At 39.7% G+C, this 17623-nt stretch overlaps 1 protein-coding gene across 6 annotated transcripts in view; it reads left to right on the top strand.

Annotated features, from left to right (window-relative positions):
• ctnnd1 (catenin (cadherin-associated protein), delta 1) overlaps positions 1-17623 on the top strand; it is a 31277-nt gene that overhangs the window by 1353 nt on the left and 12301 nt on the right. For 4 of the 6 annotated variants that reach the window (XM_015009130.2, XM_015009134.2, XM_015009135.2 and 1 more), the window contains exons 2-11: positions 8837-8984; positions 12199-12273; positions 12561-12683; positions 13463-13743; positions 13886-13976; positions 14158-14348; positions 14432-14678; positions 14849-14920; positions 15534-15684; positions 16659-16860. In XM_015009130.2, coding sequence (XP_014864616.2) covers positions 8844-8984; positions 12199-12273; positions 12561-12683; positions 13463-13743; positions 13886-13976; positions 14158-14348; positions 14432-14678; positions 14849-14920; positions 15534-15684; positions 16659-16860 — 1574 coding nt within the window. In that variant the 5' untranslated portion in view covers positions 8837-8843. The remainder of the gene's footprint in view (positions 1-8836; positions 8985-12198; positions 12274-12560; positions 12684-13462; positions 13744-13885; positions 13977-14157; positions 14349-14431; positions 14679-14848; positions 14921-15533; positions 15685-16658; positions 16861-17623) is intronic. The other 2 variants (XM_088001001.1, XM_088001038.1) reach the window with 1 other exon arrangement.

Raw genomic sequence — 17623 nt, 5'->3', positions numbered from 1 at the left:
TGCCTTGCTAAAGTATTCATTCCAACTTGAACTAGACACTTTAATCTATTTTACTGTGATTTAATCAGACAGAAAAAAAAAAGATACACGATTGCATTGTGTGGCATGCATTTATATTTAGCAACTCTGAGACAATACTTTGTAGAAACACCTCAGAGCTGTCACAGCTGCAAATCTAGAAGACTGTTATATTTATCAGGTGATCTTTGCAACATAGTTCAGACTCCCTCAGAGTGAATGAAGAGGTTTTGTGAACTACAATTTTCAAATATTACCTCGGTTGGGCTTAGGTCTAGACTTATTAAGGTTTAGTGTTGATATATGGTATGTTAAAGTGGGTCTCCACTCCAGTTTGAAGTGATTTGAAAGTTTTAACCTTCTGAGATTGTTGTTTATTTGGCTGCATCCATTTATCCATCAGCTCTGACCATTTTCGCTGATGCTGCCACCACCATTGTCCTGTAGACAGATTCTCCCTCCTGAGCTGCACCAATGATACCATGGGCCTCTTTGCTGCTTCTGTGATGATCTAGAGTGTGTTCTGTTTCCTGGTTTGTATGTCTACAAAGTCCGTTTATTTGGGGAGATGCGAATGGGGAATCGAATGCTGGTGTGGACCAAAAAAGCAAATTTTGGTCCACCTAAAAACATAGGTCTGTGTTTAGTTGAAGTGAACTCTGGTGCGGTTTGAATGCATTATGTGAATGTTAAGCAGACCGGAGGTCGCTCCAAAAGCAGGAAGTGGACTATAACGCTGGGAATTCTGGGTAAACACAACCAAAACAAACGTGTGAGTCTAGCGCTAGTCAGATGCAATGGCTCGTGGTGTTTTGCCAAAGATAAGAGAAATCATACAACCGCTAAAATCTGATGCCACTTGATTTGTGTTTACATTTCGTGAAGAAAGAAGTTGCTCTCAGTGCCTTTTTCAGAGGTTTTTGTGTCGATTTCTTTAGTGGTTCTTGGTTCAGCGCCACTTCAGATGTGGGGGGAGAGACAGGTTTTCAAGTTTGGCGCTGCACGTTAGAGGATTGTAATTTCCTGTAGGATTTGTTTGATTGCCTGGACTTCAACACAGCAAACCTGAAACTTTGTTTCTGCACTTGCAAAATAATTTCTGGTTTACTTATTTTTTCCTCCCTTTGCTACAATCAGCTGATCAGTGAAGCATACAAATGCCTTACATATTTCCGTGTACACCCTATGGTGATTGTTGCTGCAACCCGCTGGAACACAGATGGGGAGTAGATTGAGGACAAGTCAGGGCACGCTTAAAAATGTCCCCTCTTGAAATGAGGGAAGAAGGGAGTGGCCACTGAAAGAGAAAATGGACACAACGTCCTTTCTTTAGATACTTCTTTTGTTGCTTGGAATGATTCCTGGCCGTTCTGTCTGGAGGCCGAAGTTTTCCTAGCTGGTCGGGTGTTTTAAGCAGGGCTATCATTTGCTAGTGTGTAATGAATGGCTTGCAGGGCACACCATGGGTGTGTCCCTCTTCTGACACACACCGAGGCTGGAGTTCTGCTATACTTGCTCCTCCTTGCTGTTTCTCCTTTTTTTTTGATTCATCTCCCTTGATCTACATTTCCACCAATCACACCTTCAGCCTGTTTTTACTTGAAAGCCGAATGTGTTGGTTGCCTCTGGGTGTTATGTGTGTGATGGTAAACTCAGAGTGGAACCAAAGTGAGCAGATAACTGCAGCGGTGAAGTGAAACCTCTGCTCGGTCGCCTCCCTGGGAGCTCGTGGTTGATTTCTTGGAAACGTTGACCACCGACTTGTTTGGCAGCCGTTGTGCAAACATTCCTGTCGACAAGCGATCGCTCTCTGTTTGCAGATTAAACGTAGTAAATCATTGTCGGTTTTAATTTAGCGTAAGCTGAAATGCTTGGCGAGTTTCAAAGTGATTTGAAATAATGTCATTCTATAGAAAGATAGTTTGTTAGCCCACAGTGGGGAAATTCTGAGAAAATATCTTCAAAATGTGTTAATATTTAACCAGCTATGAAACGCTGCAGCTACTAATATTTTTACCAATTCCCTGTTTACTTTTCCATTCAATAATCGCACGGTTTTGCCGTGTTGACATGTTTCCTTTATTTCTCACCACTACTTACTGCAGCCCAGAATAATGTGGTGCTAACCAGCTTCTACACACAAAGCCACAGTTACATAATCTCAATAGTGGTCAGTGGATTTAGTGGCTTCTGCTCAGATGTTGAAGTATTGATGGATACTGTACCATCAATGGAAGCTAATTTATTTTCAGCTGGACACTTGGTGCTAATTTCTGTTTTCTTTTCCCTGAGCTGCAGGTGGTCCTGGACTTTAAATGAATCATTAAATCAAAGGGCTTATAAGGTTACTAGACAGTTCTCTTTAGGCTTATTGAGAAATCAAGGCATAATGTAATAAGTAGATCATTATTAGCTTTGTACAATTAACAGATGCCTCTCAATGGACCAAAATGAATAATATTTCTGTAATGTAGCTCTTGACTTGATTCATGTTGTAAGAGCTCTGCTGAAGTTTTATTCTTCTGTGATGGCTGAGAAGAAAGTCCGTCATTTAGAAATAAGAAGTCAGAATGCAGCGTATTTTTATATATCTAACAATTTTTTTTTCTAAATGTTAATCCAATAAGATCAGAAGGAGGACTTGTAAAATGTGCAACAATGGTTTAGAAATATTTGTCAGCTAAACCAGCAAAAAAGCAAAAATACACCACTTCTTATTTGTCATTTGATATTAATATTTGATTTCTGATGCTGTGAGACAATTTGGGTTATGAATCAAATGGACAGTGCAAAAACTAAGTTGATTCATATTTGTTTTACTTTCTAGGTCTAGAACAGAGGTTCCCAAACTGTGGGGCATGTTGATTTCCCCCCTTGTTCATCTGGAGCAGGGACTGAGTATAACAGGGAGTCTCTAAAAATCTCCCTTCGCTCACACACATCGTTCAACCAGACAGCTATTTGTAAGTTATAGGGGGGCCCAGAAATAGTTTGGAAACCACTGGGGGGGGGCCCAGGAGAAAAAGTTTGGGAACTACTGATCTAGAACATAGTTTTAAAATTATTTAAATAAATTTTTTTGTCCTGGCTGCTGCTTGAAGTCAAATTGTATGTTTATTAAAAATATTCAAAAATTCTGATATAGTCCATAATTAAAACACAAATTACTTAAATGCAGACACTGTGTTTTTATGGGATCTTAAAATGTCTGTAAAGTTCCTATATCGGCAACAGTGAAGTATTAAACATGTGGTATTATAATGGCCAAACGACCAGCACACCTTCTACCCATGACTTCTCTGTTCAGTTGGTAAGGATTTAATGTCTAAAATATGAATAATGAAGTTAAGTAACAGTGAAAACTCATTAACTTTAAAAAAAAAAAAACAATTAACCCAGACCGAGGCTAAAAAGTTGAGCAAAAACTAGAAACCATTTGAATTTTTACTCTAAAAAGCTGTTTTCCACATCAGTGACTTCATTGAATTTGACCAAGTTGTTTTAATTTGAAGTCCCTCATTAATTTGTTGGCATTGGTTGTTGCCTTTACACTCCCACCTTAAGAATTAGCTAAGCTATGTGACAAAGGTGACTAAACTACTTTCATTTTCTAGTCTCAACAAAGTATGGCATGTTCTACATGTTCATTTAAATAGAGATTTTGGATCACTAAATGGTTTGATTAGGTTTAAGAAGTCTGTTTTTTTTTTTCCTTTTTCTTCTGCTACATGTTTATCACCTATTTCTGCAAGAGAGGAGTATGTTGTGCCTGTTTGCTGCTATGTCACTTGCCTTTGGTTGGCATTTAAATTTCCCTAGGCAGTATATTTTGTACCCCCTAATTTAGAAATGGAGATGACATTAACAAACAAATTTGACTAATAGCCATCAATGACAACGCTGCACACAAGTCAGACATTTACTGGATGTTAGTCGGTTTTAGTTGGAGAGAAGCCAGATAAACTAGTTAAACTGAAACCAAGAGGCAGAGCATGAGGCAGTTTTGAAGATAAAGAAAAACAGATAAGTGGAAGTGACTGCTGTTCATAGACCTTTCATGTCTATGAGTGACATACAGTTTCATAGCTATAGGCTGTGATGTTACTTGTGGTGAAGAGAAAAGTGATGTTAAAAGTTATTGCACAAATAAATCTCATTACCACACAAATTCTGGAGATTGATAAACACAAATATTGCTTTAAAACTAAAGTTTATGCGTTATTGATTGAAGTTCTTAGCAACACCAATTACTTTAAGTCGCATATCTGGACCTCTAAATGCTAATCAGTAAATATGAAAACTTTTATTATGAGACATAAACGCAACATAAACCAACATGGGAAAAAAATGGCTTGAAAATAAATAAACCCAATCATACTGTCAGTTTTTTTTTTTTTTTTTTTTTACTAATCATCCGTTAGCTTATTTTTATTATTGTAGGAAGACTAATTAATTGTTTTTTGCTTTTATAGAGAAGACACATTAATTACAGTTTATATTCTATCTTGTCAATATTTTAAATATATTGAATTCATAACCTATGCTGAGAGGATGCACTTTGTTACACAGCAAGACAACAGATACAGATTGGCACCCAACTTCAACACAGTCAAAACATAACCATAACTGATGTTAACTAATCTTATTTATAACTATCAAAGCATGATAATAATATCTGGGACATAAAATGTAGATATGTTTGCAGTTGGCCTTGTGGTTGAACATGTTTTCTTTAGTCTGATTTGTTCAGTCATATTCAGATTCCTTCCATGCGCCCAAGGCCACTCATTTCCTTTCCCACTAAGATAAATGAGCTTGTGTTGTCTACATGGGACTGCTGGCCTTGCAGAGGTTCCGGCATGAAAACCTGAGTGTGAATTAAGGTGGACATGTTCGAAACATCCACTTTCTTGGGCTCTGCCTGAATGGCCACCTGTGGAGCGGTGTGGACCAGGACCGGTGCCCCTTGTGGGTTTCATGTCAGGATGGTAAAGGTGGGACTGTCTGGAGTTAGGCCAAGGTCAACGCACAAAGCACCACAGGGTGTTCACCAAATCTCTGTGCGACCATTCAGATGAAGCCGAGTCAGCAAAGCGCTTGTCCAGGCCACAGCAGCGTTTTAACTTTGTTTCAGCTGTGAACAGGATGTGTGTTGGGACTGCCTCAATGACAGCATGAATGAAATAGAAGAGATGGTATATTATAAAAGAGATTGCACAGTTATAGTCCATTAAGCAAAAAATGTTTTGGAGGGACTAAATATTTGCCATATTCTGGTTTTGGTGTATTGCTTCTCTGAGGAGTTAATGGCTGCACCGCCCCTTTAACAGAGGGGGTTGTGCTGCTAATGGCCCAATAATAGCGTAATGGCCGATTCCCAGGCTTTAAGTGACGGAAACCATTTACAGCTTTCACAGCAAAGTGCGTCTTTCCACAAGAACGGTAAAATTTGTTAGAAGCTGTTGGGATTGATCAACTCTCTATAGCAGAGAGGAAGGAACAGGAAATTAGGTTCACATTCTTGATGTGTGTGTTTTGTCAGAAAGATGTAACAACTCTTAACTTTGATAAAAAAAGACTTGTCTCTCAGATTCTCACTGTAGATTTGCATGGAATAAGAAAACCACGTGATGCCTGTATAACATGAACTAACTGGTTTTATTGAAAACAAAAGCAACACTTCTTCCTGCTGGCGTATAAATTACTGACTAGTTATATTAACGTCATAGCTTGACCTGTCGCTATAATAAGTTTTGCGATACATGATAATATTGTTGTTTTGAGGCCATCTTCAACTAATATAATAATACAAGTTCACCCTCTCAAAGGTGAACTTGTATTAACTAAGGCTAAACTAAACTAGCCTTAGTTTAGTATAGACCCAGATTTTATTCAAAACAGCCAAATACTTAAAAAAAATGTAGGGAGCCTTTTAAAAGCTGAAGTTGTGTTTATTTATGTCACCTGATTCACATTGAAATCTGTTTAAAAACTGTAATCCCAGAATTATATATTTTAAAAAGAATCACATAGTGCTATAAAACCTTCTACATGTGATATTTAAATGTTTTTTCCTGTTATTTTCCATAATAATAGAGTTATAATAGTTTATTCAGGTCAAACATCATAACTGTTACAGTGGAATATTTTCAGACCAAAACAGAGCAGATTCTGCCTTGGGACAGAAATGCATCCGGCTTCTTCTTATCTTTTTTAAATAAAGTAAAACTTTCGGTAACAAGATGGAAAAGGTAGATAACCCTTTTCTAGGTATGTTCACATTATCGCTATGACTTTTTAAAACTGCAACCTGCTGTAACCTGAGACAAACACAAACCTGAATGGTAGGAAAGCAACTTTTTTGCCAGTTTTAATATAAGGAAACTTTATAAAACCTGGAAAGGAAGATCGGTCCATGCTCAACCGTTCCCACTAACAAGTTGCTTTTCTAGATCTAATCGGCAACACCTGACGGCCTTTTCAACATACACATGCTTTTTGTTTTATTTTAGAGATAAGTTTAAGCCAGTTTGTTTTCTTGTTTACATATTTCACCTAAGAAACGGTACAGGGTTCCACGCACTTTCTCTTTCCAGCTTTTATGTTTAAAATACCGAGACAAACACAGACGAAAGATGAATTATGAATTTTTTTTTTTAGGACGGCTCCCAACAGCTGAGGCAGGATATGACACGCTAAATCTTACTCTGGAATGTATGACAATGGTACTACGGGAGTGTTTTCTTGCAGCTCCAATGTGCTTTTGACCACAAATGTCTCTATTTTTTTAAATTATTTTTTCCTCCCACACAGACGGAAAAAAAACATTTTACTTAACTTCACAAAAAAGTTGCCAGTGCTCTGTTGGAGTATTTGAGAATAGTAACAAGCATACAAACTTGCCACTTTCTTAAATTCAGTCTCCCTGACACCCATCCACACATCACTCGCTTATGTGAACACACACTCAAGCTGGCATACATCCACACTTAATACTGGAGTCTGTTTTTTTTTTTTTTTTTTCATTCAGACGGTCCCGTCTATGCGGCCTGACAGCAGATTGGAGATCCATGAGTCGATGAACTTTGAAGCAGAAAATGATTTTTGCCCTGGTTTGGAGATGAGCCATGCTCATGTCATTCCTTTATTAGACTCTGCTGAAGTAATCCTTTTCCAGATTCCTCTGTCCTCCCACGCCAGCCTCCCTGCTGAGGGTAAAAGTCTAAGACTGTGATGGTCTTACTTTGGGCTGGACTGGCCTCTGTAATTTAGGTTTATACCATCTGTGGCATGTGTTTAGGTTTTCTTTATTTAACAGGAGAAGAAGAAAAAAAACCCTTCTTTCTCTGCGTCTGCGTCTCTCCTAAGCAACCACGTCTTAATTTCTTTTCCAAGCATTTTCTTTGTGGCTACATGTTAAATTGAGTGCATTTGACATGATTGATTGCCTCCATTATTCACAGTAATATAGCTCAGTAGGCCGTTTTAAAATGCCGTATCAGGTCTCATTTAGTTTTATGGTATCGTGTGTCAAGCGGTCCATTTATGTTTGACTCAACTGTCTTCAGTCTGGTGACTTCACACCATTTTTCAAAGAAGCTGAGAACAACCACCAAGTTTTAGACGGTGACCATATAAGGAGTCTGACAAATCAGTTTGATGCTGTGTTATCTTGGATTCTTGGTGGTTAATTGTTAACCAGAGTTCTGGTTGTGTAATGTTGGATGTTTTTTAGGTACAGTCATGGCTGCTGAGAGGCACTTTTTAAAAAGTCATTACAGACATAAAATACAATGTAGCTCTGTATTCGTTCACTGGACAAAGTTCAAACACAACTTTACAAGTTAAGCTTGGCTTTTTTAGAGCTAGCTTTATTTTTGCTTTGAGAGACTGATGTTAACATTTTCTCTGCTTAGCAGAGAAAATGTTAACTTTGTTTTTAGTTTTAACACAGATTGTAGTGCAAAACCAGAAATGCTCCAAGAATTCAGCCAATCAGCATCAGCTGTGCTACTTTAGATTTTTAAAAGCTTGACCAATAATTGGCTGAATGGAAACTTAAAAAAATATACCAGGTGATAATAACAGCAGTACTCTTCGGTGTGGACTCTTTCTGAAGGAGGAGTACCTAAAATAAATTCTCTGTTTAACAACTTTTACTGTAAGAATCGAGTAACTTTGTACCACTAACCTAAATGTCATAAGCTTCCTTACAATAAAATGTATCTTATTTAGAAATTGGTATATAATCAGAACTCTTTTTGTTGTTGATGATTTAAAAATAACCTTTTTTTTTTGTTGCTTCGATGCATTGTCCCAGTCTTTTAAAGTTTAGAAGCTCACAGCCCCTCTCTGCTCTCGCATCTCTCTCCTTTTCGCGTTCTTGCTATTTTGAAGGCAAAAGGTGCTAACAAGCTCCACATGCTGCTGCTGCAAATTGCCGCTCTTCCCTCTTGTTGTAAATCTCACTTTCTAATTTTAACCCTGCTTAGCAGTAGGTGAAGAAAGATTGAAATGCGACGACAGCCTCCTTATGTCACTCCCTGTCTTGAATTGTTTTAGGTGGGTTCTGTTGGTAATTTCTGCTTTTTCTGTTTCCACTTTCATCACTTTTTCTCTGCTTTATTTTCCAGCTTCTCGCCAATTAAGTATAAACTTAATTATCGCTTCTTTGCTGTTTAGATTCCCGGCGGCGCCCTTTTTATCTGTGTGTACGTTGGTGGTTTTCTGTCTGTCCTCTGATAAATCCTGGTGTTGGACGCATCTGTCCCTGTGCTGTGTGGTGACGGTCCTGTCCTGTCCTGTGCTCTGCTCTCAGTGTGTGAATGGAGCAGTGTGCGAGTACGGCCTCCCTGCTGGCCTCCGTGCGGGAGCAGGAGAGGCAGTTTGAGATGCTGAGCCGGGCTCTGGAGGAGGAGCGGAGGTCGTGTGCCGGCACCTTGCCCCGCCCCCTCCCCAACATGCAGGTAACGCCCTCTGACCCTTCCACCCTCACTACCCTCATGCACCTTTTCCGTCTCAATCCTCCTCGGATTCTTCCTTTTGATCTGAACCGGTTCATCCAAAGTCATCTTCATCATCACCCTCATCTCATCTGTGCTGGACGGCAGCAGACCACAGCAGCAGCTAAAACACGCGACGCTTTGAATTCAGATTAAATGAAGTAAATAAATACTTTTTAAAACTTAAGCCCCAGAGGGGGTTTCTGAAGTATGTGTTTAAAGTAAAACACCCAAATCTAATTTATATTTTCTTAGAAATTACAAGCTCTATTTCAATTATCTTGATATCAAGAGACTCCATCAGAAGTGTAAGTATCACAGCAACTGCTATAGTTTCAGAGAAAGTGAGAACGGAGCATACGGTAAAATAATTTGGATTAGGCACAATAACATGCTGAACAATAAATTGTCATAGAAATTACTGCAGTAAATGTCAATATTGTTTTGGGATCATTTTCACGCAATATATTGATAATGCACAATAATGTGAATTTGCTCTCTCAAAGACTAATAAACTTTAATAATGTACAGAACACTTAACACTGGAACTGGAAGATATTCTAAATATCCGAAAGAAAACACAACACACAAAAACAATAAATAAAATGTAAATAAAAACCACACCGAACTGAAACCATAAACACAATGGATTATGAAGTTTATTTAAACAAAATTGCCTTTCAAAGATATTAAGCATCAGAAAGATTAGCTTATTTTAATATACCATGCGATTAATTGCTTATTGTAACAGTTTTATCCCTCACCAGAATTTTTTGCATTATAGTGTAGCACATACAGACATTCTAGAAATGTCACAAATAAGGCTACAAACTTCTGGAAACCACAGACTCACCCGTGGACATTACCTGTGCAAAAAACAAAAAGGAAAGAATAATTTCCTTTCTAATAATATTTTTTGAAAGGCAATTATGTTTACAGAGGCTTTATAATCCATTTTATTTATGGTTTTGGTCGTGAGTTGTTTTTATTTTCATTATATTTACCGGTACTGTTTTTGGTTTCGATTTTTGGATATTTAAAACTGGCTTCCAGTTCTAGTGTAAAGTGTTCTTTACAAAATTAATGGATATTCATCTTTGAGAGAGTGAACTTGCATTATTTTTTCCATCATCAATATATTACTGGAAGTAAAACCACCAAAATATATGCTTTTTTTTTTTGGCACTACCAGAGCTCCCTACACTGTATTTTTGATGAAGGTTCCTGGTCACTGACGTCTGTCCCACAACCTTTGGGCATAAATTCAAATGCCATATTATTTCAGTTAACATCTGTAAGTTCCACAAAGACGTTCTCGTGATTGTTCCCCCCCAGCTGTCGGGCTTTGGAAATGCTACGCCGCCCGATGGTTTTGTCCTGACTTGTCCATGAATGTTTGCATGCAAAACTACGTCTTGCTTTTATGTTTGGTTTGTTGTTCCGACTTTTTCTGATCCGGATTACTCTTGTTCTTCTGTCTTTACTTGCTGGAGGGTTTCCCCTGTTGGGGTAAGGATGAAAATAAGATCCCGTCTTCTGATTTCTTAATAAAGTAGGTCACTGTTTTGCTTATCAGTCACAGGGTGAGTCAGTTACTTGGCTCTGAACCTGAACTTAAAACGCTCGATAATTCTTTCACTTTCTCAGAGGAGCCATTAGTATGTACCGGAACAGCTTAGCACTTCCTCACCATCAGGGAACCCTTGCTGCTTTAGCCAATAACCATCCACCTCAGCTTGCTGCTCTGGCATGTTGCCGCACCTTAATCTGACAATGTCTCAGGTAATTTCAAGGCTGTTCTGAGTCATAAGGTGCTGCAGGATGTTGAATAGTGAGTGTGTGCAGACCAGGAAGGTTGCTTGTGTTGCCCCCATCACTGCTGTGTGTTGGTGTGTGTTAACATTGCCTGAAGGCTCCAGCATGCCTCTGCTAGGCAACGCAACATGATATCGGTCTTTATTGACAGGTATCCACATGTCTCCATCTGCCCAGCTGCTTCTCTTTCTGTCTGTGGCTTAATCTGATGTGTGTGTGTGTGTGTGTGTGTGTGTGTGTGTGTGTGTGTGTGTGTGTGTGTGTGTGTGTGTGTGTGTGTGTGTGTGTGTGTGTGTGTGTGTGTGTGTGTGTGTGTGTGGAAGGCTTTATTGTCATCAGGTTCCAGCCAACAGTGACTTATTTCTGTTTTTTTTAACTTTAAATCATGAAGAATCTCATTTTAAATGGGTACTAAGCAGGAGCAGAGGTCAGTCTGTGGCTGAAGAATCATCAATCATGTCAGCTGTTCTTTCTTTCATTACTGACAAATTCTCCATTTGTCATCTATTCATAAAACCATCACAAACCATTCATTATCGTTATGCAACAATGCCCTGCAAAAGTATTCATACCTCCTTGAAGTTTCTCATATTTTGTCTATTTACAACCTCAACCTTTAGAATTTTTTTTTATCCCTGAATCCAACTAAATATAATTTGCTTAAAGCCATGAATGTTATGTTTGGAAAAAAATAACATTTTTTTTAATGTCTTCTATGGGAAATTTGTTTTCATTTTATTTAAAAACATATTTTTTTATAAATGAAGCAAACATCAAACCATTTCCTCCCAGTGGCTGGATAATGATGGTCAGTTTTTACATTTTCATTTGTAAAACAAAAAGTTGCCAAACCCATGAAGTTTCCTACCACTTAAAAATATGCAGCACTATGTTTGTTGTCGTTGGAAATCTCAATAAAATAGATGTTGTGGTTGTAAAGTAACTGAATGTGAAAAGGTTCAAGGAAGACGGATTCTTATGCAAAAACTGTATTAAGGTAAAAATGTTTTACCTTCTTAAATATAAAAACCTTAGTGGTGTCGTCATGACTGCAAGTATATATTTCTTAAAACCATTTGTTTTATTTCTGGTCTGTTGATTGCGTGTTGGTAACACATGATGGGAGAAAAAGGTCTCATAACATTCCTTTTTTTTCTTGCTACGCAGATGTGGCTGAAATTAAAACGTAGTCTGATAAATCGCTGCTTTCTCCTTGTTCTGGATGAATAAAGGCATCTGCTCACTAGCTAGCGGCGTGACACAAATGCTGTGTTTGCCTAGAAATGCATATTTAAATCCAGTTTCTTGCTAGTGCCATGTGTGATTCTCTCACAAACATGATTTTGTTTCTGTATGTTAACAGAACGGCCGCATTCCTTGTGATGCAGACCTAGAAAGGCTGACGCTGAACGAGGGTTACATCAACGGGACGCATCATGTAAGATTCAGACCTTTGATGCCTGAAGCTGGAGATAACGGAGCATCACATTCCTTTTCTGTCAATTGATAACTATATACGCTTTAGCAACATAGAAGATGGAGTATAAGCTGCAGACTGCATTTAATGCTCATGACTGGGACTGGTTTGAGAGTACCGTAAATAGTTTATTGATCATCACACAATAAACTGAGCTATATTATGTCATTATATCAAATCGGCCCTTTGGAGTCTCACAACTTGAGACATCGGGACTGAAATTGAGCATTGTGTACATGTGCATGTAGTTCAGGATGGAGCCTGGTCAGCTGGTGCAGGAGACTTTCACAATGGAGGAGCCTCAGGAGGTGCCCCCGGTAATCTCCGTGGAGACGGATGACGACGGGACCACGAGGCGCACAGAAACCACGGTAAGGAGGAGATCAAATGGCAGTGGCGTGTTTTAGAGTCAGAGCCTGAGTGCATCTCAGAAAGTTAGAACACTGTTCAAAAGTTCATTTATTTCAGTAACTCGTTTGAAGAACATCATATAAATGCAGTTCACATAGACTGATGATTTTTTTTTTTTTTTTACTTTCAGCTAATTAAAACATCATTTAACAACATTCTGACTTATAAAACAATTTGAATAGGCCCATTTAATACCTGCTTAAAGATTTTCAAAAGATACTTTTAATATGACAAAAAGAACCTTGTTTGAAAGCATATTTTAATTTCTTGATGTACCTGTGTGGCATTTTGTGTCTGTTGCAATTCAATTTTGATGGGGATTTTATGTTATTTTGAAATGTTTGGGAATGTTTTCTCCAGCATGATTTTCAGAAGTTTCTGATTAAAGTAGCGTATGAAAACACAAACAGAACTGACAAAACCTCTCACTGCAGCTACACCATGTCTTTTCCATGTTGCAACAAGTCTGTTATTTGTAATAAATTAACACAACATAGTTCATAGTAGTGACCTGGGGACAGAGAGAAAATGAGCTTTATTACAATTTTGCTTTTGCATTCATGCTTCTTTGCTCTGATATTTAAATGAAACCCAGACAATCAGCTTCCTTTAAAAACGAAATAAAAACAGGCCAATCCTTGACGAAATGTCAAGTGTAAAGAACGTAGCTCCTGTTTTAATGCTAGGTGTGTTAACAAAAACCACGGTGAAACACTCGCTCCCTTTCTTTTCTTTTTAGGTGAAGAAAGTAGTAAAGACCACCACGACTCGCACAGTCATCCCCTCCGTGTCGGACACTCTGTCTGTGGATGGAGGCGGTTCTCTTGTCGGGGGTTACGCCTCATCCATGGCCTACAGGCCGGGCCCGGGCGGCGCCGTGCCCATGGAGTACCCCACCCATACCGTGCCCCGCAATTACCACTACGGTCCCCCAGGGGGCTACGACGACTACCGTGGAGGACCTCCGTCTGAGGCGTTCTCCAGCCTCAGCAGGGGGGCTCGGATGGACGATCGCTACAGGTAACAGGAGTTTACTGAAACCTGAACTCCTCTCACCAGATTTTAGTGATGCAGTCGCTGCATTTTGAGCTCGTTGCGTTCAGATGGTTGAATGAATTAATTTCGACTCAGTTTTCCCTCCACTCTATCTATTCTCTATCAGACCAGTCCACGCAGACGGCTACAGAACCCTGGATCCGAGCTACCGAGCTCCTAGCAGGAACCAGTTGGACCCATATGCAGCCCAACCACAAGTGTGTTCAACAGTCACTGCATCATTTGCTTCAGGGCTTGTTTTAACTGAATCTAGCTCTGGCATGCTGATCTTGCAGGTTTCACCTGTTAAGTTAACATTGACGATTTGTTTGTGTGTCAAAATCTACTGGAATAACTGGTCTGCAGGTACTGTAAAGCGTTATTTCTGTCTCTCTGCAGGTTGGGCGAATGGGAAGTGCGTTGGAGCTGTCGTCCATTCCCCGGTTTGTCGCAGATCCGTACGGTCTGGAGGATGACCAGCGCAGCATCGGCTACGACGAGCCGGACTACGGCATGGGACACTCGATGCACTACAACACCATGCCCCTCAACCACGCCTTCCCACATGGCCCCCCGCCACGCAGGACCGGGTGAGTGTGGAAGTACGGTTTGGCAAAATCTGGTTCTTCTCTCTCATAGCTTAAACAACAACAAGTTTGTTCTCCCTCTGCAGGAGTTATGAAGGCGCTTTAGATGGTGCAGGAGAGGTTTACTACTATGGTGCCGGGGCACCGCTGGCTAAGGGCGAGAGGGGCAGCGTGGCTTCACTGGACGCTCTGAGTTTGAGGAAAGGACCACCAGCTAGTGGATGGCGTCAGCCGGAGCTGCCAGAGGTCATCGCCATGCTGAACTACAGACTGGACCCAGTCAGGAGCAATGCAGCTGCGTACCTGCAGCATCTCACCTTTAAGAACGACAAAGTAAGACTTTTTCTTTCATCATGAAGGTGACCTTCTCCATGTGGTGCCCTTTTTATCCACTTGAGCACCGGGCCTTAAAAATGTTTGTGCCCGCCACTGAGCCTGGTGAAATATAAGGAAGCACGCTATAACACAAGCACACGAATAACATCAACCTCCTGGATTTACAGGTGAAGTCTGACGTCCGCCGACTGAAGGGCATCCCTGCCCTCGTGTCCATGCTTGACAACCCTAACAGAGAGGTCAGTTTGACGCTCCCTCCAACTGGTTTTCTGTCTGTTTCATAAGTTATTTATACCTGAGCTCACTGGAGTCAAATTGATACCTAAAAGGATTGAGCTTTTACTGCACTGCTTTTACTCTTTTAACTGAGTGCGATAAAATGTCTTAGGCGATGTGTGTATAGATGGAAAATTTGTCGAGACGGAAACCTTCTGTGTTTGTACAGAAGGAACTAAAGCTATACATTTGAATTATTTGGGGACAGATGGTCTTAATGATTTTGGGCTTGATCCATATGAATGTTTTTTGTTTTTGTTGTTGCAACATTTTTCTAAATTTTTCTATGGAATGTAATGTAATAAACCTCAATATATTGTACAATTTGCGTCTGAAACAGGTTTTAATAATCTTAAAATCAGATATTTGTTGGGAAACTTCAAACCAGAGGTGCACTGGTTCGGATTAAAGCTGGTTCATAGCTCTACGTTTCCGTGCATCTAGAGTGAGAGAGAAGTGTGTTAAGCACTATGTGCAGCATAACTCTGGGTTACAGCATTCTGGTTCCCTTACACGCGTTTAATCTTTTGTTTACAGAGTAATCACTAGTGTCTCATAAAGCTGTCCCTGTTACAGGTTCACTTTGCAGCGTGTGGAGCACTAAAGAACATTTCTTTCGGCAAAGATGCAGACAATAAAATTGCCATCAAGAACTGCGATGGAGTTCCAGCGCTGATCCGGCTGCTGAGAAAGACGCGCGACCAGGACCTCACAGAGATCATCACAGGTTCGACTTACATGTAAAAAAAAAAAAACACAGGCTTTGTACGTTCTGAGCATCTGGTCTGCGCTGTAGTTTGTTTAATAATTTATTTTTAAAGCTGCTTTCCTTTAAAAATAAATGATTGAATGCAGTTGAAGGAGCAGAAACTTGGCAATATTTCCTCCACTAATCTGGCAGCCAACTAGATCTCCTGTTTGAAATTAGCATTTCGCTTAGTAGTTTTATTGTACATACAGGGATTCAGAAACTTGTTGCAGGTTATGTCATGTATTTCAAGCCAATTAAATCCATTATGTTCTTGGCTCCACTCCCTTGCTAAATTAAAAGTCTTCCTTCCGACAGAACTCTTTTTTTCCTCTCTCTGTAGGTTTTTCATTTGTGGTAAAGCTCATTCTGCAGATCATTTGCTTCTGTAGTCGATGCACATAAGCAAAACAAAGATTGAGGAAAACACAGGGCCTGAGCTGAACTACAGGGACAATAATGAAAGTTACATTTAGTTAAATTACAGAATTCACATTCTTGCAGGCTGTTTTTCTTCAAATTGGGTTTTTTTAGGTTATTTTTGTGTAGAGACTGTATGGATCATGATATAAAATGCTGAATAGTTGTATGCAATGAGTTTTGTTTCCTGTTTATATTGGCTGTTTACAGTCGCTGATAAATGTGGGTTCTACACGGTCTTTGGAACGTGTAACTTGGAGAAAATAACAAAACTCTCGGCAAAAACCGATGAATAGGAATAAAAGATGCTGACACAAAATAAATAATCTATGAAACAATAGAAATGTTTATTCAGAAGTTGTGGGCTACTGTTATTGTTTTAATTATGCTATACAAGCATATTTCATATAATTCAAAATTTGCAGGTGTCCTGTAGTTTTCCAATTATCTCTGTTTTTAAAGTGTCACTTTGAAACTAGACTAAACATCGTCTTCTCACACGATAACCATAAAATGGTGCGTTTTCCCCATAGGGACTCTGTGGAACTTGTCGTCCCAGGACTCTGTGAAGATGGAGATTGTGGATAACGCGCTGCACGCTCTCTGTGACGAGGTCATGGTTCCCCATTCGGGCTGGGAGCGGACGACCAACGGCGCTGGAGGGGGCGAAGAAGACGGCAAGCCCAGAACTCCCGAGTGGGACACGGCGCTCACTAATACGGCGGGCTGTCTGAGGTATGAAGGAAGGAAAGGGAAGAACGCAGATCAAAGCTGCCGCTAATGGAGGGGAGACCTGATCTCTTCAGGAAAACAACAGGGAAGGAGTCTGGTTAAGCAGATTGATAGGAGGAAGGAAGAAAGTTAACACAGCAGAGGACCTGGGTGTGTTTTTATAAAGCTACATAGAACATAGTAGGAATGCAAAGATTTTCCAAGCTTTCATTAATCTGATGGAACTCTGCTGCTCTTCAAGAAATGTTTTGTCTACATAAACATAGTCTGACTAGAGTAATCATGTAATGAGTAATTTTTCTGCAACGTTTGATCTCACAAGTGTGTATTTATGTCGCTTAGTTTTCAAAAGGTTTTGCCAAACAAATCCAAAAAGTGTGGATCACCCCAAGTTCTACCAATTACTTCCATACATCACCTGATGTTGTTTAATTTTAATCTCCATACTGCTGTTCACAATCTCTAACACCACACATCGCCCTGAACCCACCGTCTCTACCATAAAACATGGAGAGGGCAGCATCATGCTCTGGGGTTGTTTTTCCTCAGTATTTTGGTCAATCTTGGAACAAAAAAGTTTGTTAGAGGCTGGAAAAGACTTGAGACTGAGACAGAGGTTCACCGTCCAGCAGGTCAGTCGCCCTGGACTTCCCAGCGACTTCCAGCAAAATGCTGGAAAAACAGCATTTTGTTGCTGTTTTTCCAGCAACAAAATGCACATGTCTCTCCTTCCTCCAATGTTATTTCACCCTTAGTGTTTTAGAGT

The sequence above is a fragment of the Poecilia mexicana genome, unplaced genomic scaffold, assembly GCF_051168715.1.
Source record: "Poecilia mexicana isolate PSO_F unplaced genomic scaffold, ASM5116871v1 scaffold_1, whole genome shotgun sequence".
Lineage (NCBI taxonomy): Eukaryota > Metazoa > Chordata > Actinopteri > Cyprinodontiformes > Poeciliidae > Poecilia > Poecilia mexicana.
This window is presented reverse-complemented; position numbering and strand designations above follow the sequence as displayed.